This window comes from Lactuca serriola, chromosome 4 (genome assembly GCF_051521515.1).
Source record: "Lactuca serriola cultivar US96UC23 chromosome 4, Lser_US96UC23_V15, whole genome shotgun sequence".
Taxonomy (NCBI): Eukaryota; Viridiplantae; Streptophyta; class Magnoliopsida; order Asterales; family Asteraceae; genus Lactuca; species Lactuca serriola.
In genome coordinates, this window is record NC_136411.1 from 80,412,324 (window position 1) to 80,419,715 (window position 7,392).

Below are 7,392 nucleotides of genomic sequence, written 5' to 3' on the forward strand. Positions count from 1 at the left end.
CGTGGATGATATGGTAATTAAAAGCCCGGATGAGGAAAGGATGCTGCAAGACATCGAGGAAACATTCCAGACGTTAGAAGCGGTCAAGATGAAGCTAAACCCAGCTAAATGCACGTTTGGAATAAAAGAGGGGCAATTTCGGGGATACTATGTCACCAGACAAGGCGTCCAACCTAGCCCGACCAAGGTGGACGAGTTCATCGAGACGCCGAGCCCAAACTCTCTGCGGGATGCACAGGGTCTGAATGGGAAGTTTACAGCACTAAGCAGGTTCATTTTGAAATCCGCTGACAAGGCCATGTCATTGTTCCACACCTTAAAGGGGTGCATTGAGAAAAGCAACTTCCAGTGGACAAATGAGGTAGAAAAGGCGCTCCAGAAAATCAAGGAAGCGCTACACGAGCTGCCAAAGTTGGCTACCCCTATCCCTGGAGAAACGTTACAAGTATATCTTTCAACGTCAAGTGAAGCGATATCCTCGGTATTGGTTGTGGAAAGGGAGGGGGAACAAAGGTCGGTGTACTTTGTTAGTAGAGCTCTGCAAGGACCAGAACTCAAGTATCTCACGCTGGAAAATTTGGTATTAGCACTCATCTACGCCGCGAAACGACTTAGGCGATACTTCTAGGCACACCAGATTGAGGTACTCACGAGCTACCCCATTAAGCAGATCCTGCTCAAGCCAGAGACGTCAGGACGACTGGCCAAGTGGGCAATTGAGTTGGGGGAACACGACATAAACTACCGCCCAAGAACGAGCATCAAAGGGCAGGCGCTAGCCGACTTCTTACTGGAAATCCCAGATGAAGGGAACCCGGCGAAGGAGAAGGTGTGGGTAGTTGAAGAGGCCCCGGCTGAGCATGGTTCATGGACCCTGTATACGAATGGAGCATCCAGCAGGGAAGGCTCGGGGGCGGAACTGATCCTAACAAGCCCAGAAGGAGAGGAGGTAACCTATGCCCTCCGCTTCGACTTCCATACATCAAACAACAAAGTGGAGTACAAAGCACTTCTTGCAGGGCTACGGTTAGCTAAGCAGATGGGTGCGAAAGCTGTAACAGCCTTAACCGACTCGAGGTTAGCAGCAAACCAAGTCAATGGTAGTTTCGAGGTAAGAGACCCAAGAATGGGAAAATATGTAAAGATGGTGAAACAGCTAGTAGGATCGTTCAGCCGGTTTACAATCAAGCAGATACCTAGAAGCAAAAACAAGAGGGCAGACTCTTTGAGTAAGCTGGCGTCCACATGCTTTGACCATCTATCAAAGAAAGTTTTAGTGGAAGTACTCAGAGAAAGGAGTATAGATGAACAACAAGTGAATATCTTAACCCCCGCTTAACCCACATGGATGACACCGTACCAAGAATACCTCCAAAGAGGAGTGTTGTCTGATGGTCATGATGAAGCCAGGAAAATACGTATAAAGGCGCCCTCATACACATTGGTGAATGGAGAACTATACAAGAAAGGGTTCACGTCTCCATGGTTAAAATGTGTGGATCAAGCCAAGGGGGTAGAAATCTTGCAGGAGGCACACTCGGGACAGGTGGGCGCACATGAAGGGGCGAGAGCCTTGACGGGCAAAGTGTTACGAATGGGGATATACTGGCCAACGATACAGCAGGACGCGATAGAAGTAACCAAGAAATGTGGGGAATGCCAGTCTTATGCCCCAGTCCAGGCTAATCCCTCGGCCCCGTTAAGCAACATATCTAGCCCATGGCCTTTCTACCAGTGAGGCATAGATATAGTGGGCCCGTTCCCAGAAGCGCCAGGGAAATTAAAATACATGGTAGTAGATGTGGATTACTTCACAAAGTGGATCGAAGTTGAGCCTCTGGCGTGCATATCCGGGAGGCACATGATAAAATTCGTATGGAAAAACATCATGACAAGATTCGGAACACCTAAGGTTCTCATCAGCGACAATGGCTTGCAGTTTGCTGAGAATCCGTTCAGAGATTGGTGCACTGCCAAAGGGATAAGTCAATGTTTCACGTCGGTGGCACATCCAGGCGAACGGCCAGACGGAGGTGTCCAACTGAACCATTGTCAATGGGATTAAGAAGAGGTTGGGCAAAGCAAAGGGGAATTGGGCAGAAGAGATACCAATAGTGTTGTGGTCATACAGAACTACGCCACGGAAAAGCACAAAGGAAACCCCTTTCAGCTTGACGTATGGAAACGAAGCCATGCTTCCCATGGAAAAAGCAGTGAACACACTGAGGGTGGCCAACAAAGATGAGGAAAGCAATATGAAGGACCTAAGGATAAACCTAGATATCTTGGAGGATAAACGCGAAGAATCAAGTGTACGTCAAGCCGCGTATAAACAAGTAACAGAAAGATATTACAACCAAAAGGTGAAAGAGAAGGCCTTCAAAGTTGGCCAATATGTTTTGAGGAAAAACGAAGCAAGCCGAGCCCAACATCAGGGAAAGTTGGGTCCAACATGGGAAGGCCCATACAGAGTCACGGAGGCAAGTAGGAGCGGTGCATACGTGCTAGAGACAATGGAAGGGAGGCCCATTCCAAGAACATGGAACGCTAGAAACTTAAAGAAATATTTCTTCTAAGGCAGGGGAAGAAGAAAAGGAGGCAGCCCAACTAGTTGACGTCCCGTTGAACGTATTGTACCCTGAACTCTTAGAGCATATTTGTTTGTGCTAAGAGACATGAATTCGGTACTTAATATATTCAAAATTCCATGCTAAGAGACATGAGTTCAATGTTTAGTGTATATAATCCCATGCTAAGAGACATGAGTACAATACTCAGCGTATTTAAAATTCCATGCTAAGAGACATGAGTTCAACACTTAGTGTATCCAAAATTCCATGCTAAGAGACATAAGTTAAATACTTAGTGCATATACATAATTCCATGCTAAGAGGCATGAGTTCAATGCTTAGTGTATATATAATCCCATGCTAAGTGACATGAGTCCAATACTTAGCGTATTTAAAAATACCATGCTGAGCGTCATGAGTTAAACACTTAATGTACTCAGAAAACCCGTGGTTAATGAAATTATAATTATAGATCTTCATATACTTAGTGTATTAGTCTAGTAACTGAGTGATCACATGCGAAACCAAATCATGGATGCTAAGCGCGTCCAATATAAACACTTAAGGTGCCAACGATAGCAAGGATAAAACAAAGTACCCAACGCACCAAGGCGCTGTATATCCTAAAAAGCGAGCAAGAGAAACAACACACACAAAAAAAAGACAAACAAAGCAAAACATGCAGACGGTTGATAATGCCTAGAACAGGCCAAACATACATCCAAGAAAGCGAAATATTGTTCTAGAAGTCCCAACACTACAGCAAAACACCAAATACTAAACCAACAGAAAAAGGGAAAGCTTACGACTCCAGACCATCCCCACGAACATTCTTCTCTCCCGCTACAGCCTCCACCCCAACACTTTTTACAGTATTTTCCCCAATTGCACTACCATCGCCTTCTCCATCACCCACAGTACCATCACCAGACCCGCGGTCCATGCCATCACCTTCCGCATCAACACCCGTTACCAACACCATCTCATGTCCCACAGTACTCTCAGGCGTACCCTCTGAACCACCAAAGGAGCATAACTCCCGCAAACCTTCAATACCTACCTCCCCCAAACCTAACAGACTTGCATGATCCATACTAGCGAAGGACAAAAGAGCATCATTTATACTAACCGCGGGGCCCACAGACGACGCACCAACAACCGCCCCCCCACATCCACCGCCAACGGAAACCTTCTGAACAGACTCGACCCCAGCCATGTACGCAGCATGGCGGATAAGACTAATGACGTTGGTAAAATCAGGATGCTCTATCAGTTTATCAATAATACGGACAACGCCAACATGCAACAACCAATCCAAGTCTCGCCGAACAACATCCACATCTGACTGTAGTGACGACACAAGTTTGTCACGATCGACAGCATCGCGCTCAAGACTTTCAATCTGGATCATTAAGCCTTCATTCGTTTGTGTGAGAGAATCGACCTTGGTTTCCAATGCAGCTCTAGCCTCGTCAAGAATGTTCTTTTCGTATGCTAGCAATTCACATCTCTTCTCAGAAGAGCGAAGATCATCCCCAAGCTCATTCAGACGACGCTCCAAGCTTGCCACACGCGACCCACAGGTGACATGTGTAGCCGCCACCTCGCCTAGGGTGTGGATATACCGGGAACCTGCAACAAGATAAAACATCACCTGTGCAGCAGCGTAATCCATATTGGAAGCAAGGGGAAGATTACCCATCACTTCCATATCCTCAACAGCAGCTGGGGGGAAGGCATGGCGCAAGAATTCCAGAGCATTGGCAGAACTGACAAACGAGAATCATCACGAAGGTTCCAAGATGGCACAAAGACCGTAGACCCAGAAGCATCGTCATCAGGGCCACTGTCATTGGAAGTTGTAACCGGCCCAGGAGGGCCGAATCCTTTCGCCGGGGAAAGCTTGGAGGGAGCAAACAGAATAGTTGGAGAAGGAATGGAAGAGAAATCCGAAATAACGGGCTGTTCAGTCGCCCTTTCGACCCCCTCAGACTGTTGCATGTAATCATCGGGAATCACAACCACACCAGTGGAGGTGGAACTCACTGGTGCGGAACTCATCGAACACAGCAGGCGGGAAAAGCTGCGCCTAGTATGCACTCTCTTAGCAGCAGGGGGCGCCAGTAACCGGCCCACCCATGGCTTGCATAGCTTTCCGCTTCACCTACATCCGTAGAACGTCACCAATGATGCCTTCTTTGCTATCTTCACTATCCTCAAGGGAGGAAGAGGGAGCGCCACCCAAGGGCATAACAGCGAAAATAGGGAGAGCATGCAGCAGATCTTCCTCGGATGCCGATGAGCTTACTGGAGGAATAGGAGGAGCAACGGTCAGAGCAAGACGGTCCGCCCATCGAGAAGGGGGAAGACTATCAACCAGGTCTACCTCACGAAACTCCAGTTTACCCCGATAGCGTTTGCGCAGTACCTCATCCATAGACAAAGAAGACTCGGCGCCTGGGGGAAAGCAGAGTGGAGATATCAAAAACACAGAAGCAACGAGGAAAAACGAGAAAAGAAATGGGGGAAGATACTACACTAACCATCGACGAAGGAGAAGAACACCGCCATTTTGCCATGTCGCCGCCAAGAAGGACTCATCCCCGCACCAGAAAGAAGCGCCTCAGAGTAATCTTCGGTGGACACCTGCACACTCTTCAGATAATCGGCAACACCCTGATTATGAGGGAAAAGCTTTGGAATGGTATCAGCGAATGCATTGGCACGATAGTGGCCACTCCCAACCAGTCCCTGGTTACCCATAACCACTTGTCCTGCCAGTTCTTAGGGGTACGACCATCAGGAACCAAGGCGTGCCCCCCTCGCCGAACTAAGAAGGTACATTTATCTCCGGTGAGGCAGAATCGAAAGAAGAACTTGAAGACAAAGTAGTCGGGAAGATACCCATTTGCCCTACAGATCATCTCAAAGGCAACCACCTTGTTGACAGCGTTAGGGGTCAACATCTAAAGACTACATCCATCCCTCTGAAGAATTTCCTCCTGAAAGTCCGTCAAGGGAAATCGTATACCGGCATCCAGGGTTTTCAGGAAAACCCCAATTTTTCCAGGAGGGGGGGGGGGGAGAGATGTTAGAACCAGGGGCAGGAAATTCCACACCTTCTAAGGAGGATAAGCCATACGTGGTCTCCAGTTGTTGATACTCGGCAGCAGAAGGAACGATTCTAGGAAGGTTAGCCATGAGAGGGAAAGAAGAATGAACACGAAAAGGAAAGGAAGAACAGAGGAAGCAAAAGAAGCTATACAGGCACCCTCTTAAAGAAGGGGAAGAGGCGGGACATTTAAATCCCTGACGAAATGATGTAACTGCCAACAGTCAGGTGCAGTCATGTCGCCACTAAAAGTGGAGCGACGGGTAGAGAAAAGCGAACACGCATCAATCAACTAAGTCCAGAACACCGTAACTAGCGCTGCAACGCTACGACTACTGGACTGGGGGACTTGAAGGTGTGCCTAGGGCATCACAACAGAGTCGCGTCCAAGCCCTAAAGCCGGGCACACCAGCCAGGTCCAACCCAGCAGGTTCAGCGCCCGCTGGCGCCCCCGGGAGCAGAATGCCCGGGCGGAAGGCTCGCGCCCGCCAAGTGACGCTCCGTGCTCCAAGACAAAAGGTACAGTCAGGAGACAAACAGTGGGATCATAGCGTTACCGTCAGAGCCAATGAGGGCGCTCTAGCGGTTGAGGGCGCATGACCCTCCAATCAGCGCCTCTGACCCTGTCTCCCCAAAAAAGCGATCTTGTCTGGTACGGACCAGGCAGGGGCGCTAGGTATAAAAGGATGCATTCACAGACTAGCAAGGTAAGTTCTCTGGCCCTTCTATAGAACGCATACACAAACCCTAAATCATCCTCTAACTTGACCGTCGAAGCGTTCTTCCGGGAGCTCCTCCCGGAAAGCCGCTGACGGCCTCTGTTCTCTGTGATTTTGCAGTAGTAATCAGGTAACCAGGAAGAACCCAACTGAAGTACAAGCAAAGTCTTACAGGGAACGAGGTTCCATCAATAGCACATAAACATATCACAACACATAAGTTAAACATATACTAATGGATCCTGTCCTAAGGCCTCGCCTATCTTGGGCCTCGCCCCAGTCCTGTTACTGATGAGTCATGGAACCCCGTCCACGCTCCTACTGATAGTGAGATACGGGCCCAGCCCACACTCACTCTTTCCCTACTTGGGCCTCGCCCTTATTCTGCTGCTAATGAGATGTGGAACACCGTCCACACTCTGCTATTGGTGAGATACGGGACCTCGCCCACACTCACCTTCCTACCAGGCACATACAAGTATCACACATAAAACAAGTATACTCTATCATGCAAACCATTCCTTGGGCACCCGCCCGCTATCAATGAACCTTGGTCCTAGATATCATACTGGCATACAGTGCTTAAGGCTAACCCCTGGGTCTTCCTACTCATATCTACATGGGGCGGCATTATGGCCTTAGACCTATTCACACACAAAGGGAAACTCACCTACACTGCTGAACTTGCTGATAACCCTCTGACTGATGCCCGACAGTTCTCTGAACCGCTGCTCCACTAGCTACCCGAGCTACCAATATCAATATACATAACACTTAGATCCAACAGAACAGTAGAAGCCAACTAATTCCACTCTTTGACAAAGTCCAAGTCCTGGTCAAAGTCAACCTTCCTGACTGACTCTACTCGCCGAGTCACTCCAAGACTCGTCGAGTCCATGAATTCAGAAACTCCCATAATACGAATCAACTCGCCGAGTCACCCCAAGACTCGTCGAGTTCAACGATCTCTGAGCCCCATCCTGACCAACTC

At 48.6% G+C, this 7,392-nt stretch overlaps 1 protein-coding gene across 1 annotated transcript; it reads left to right on the forward strand.

The window, feature by feature from the left end:
* Positions 1 to 2,192: 2,192 nt before the first annotated feature.
* LOC145098548 (uncharacterized) lies at positions 2,193 to 2,576 on the forward strand. Its single transcript, XM_079036179.1, has one exon. The coding sequence runs from the start codon at positions 2,193 to 2,195 to the stop codon at positions 2,574 to 2,576; it is 384 nt and encodes a 127-aa protein (XP_078892305.1).
* Positions 2,577 to 7,392: the final 4,816 nt, after the last annotated feature.

Coding starts and splice junctions, on each gene's coding strand:
- LOC145098548 (XM_079036179.1), top strand. CDS start 2,193: ATGCTTCCCATGGAAAAAGCAGTGAACACACTGAGGGTGGCCAACAAA.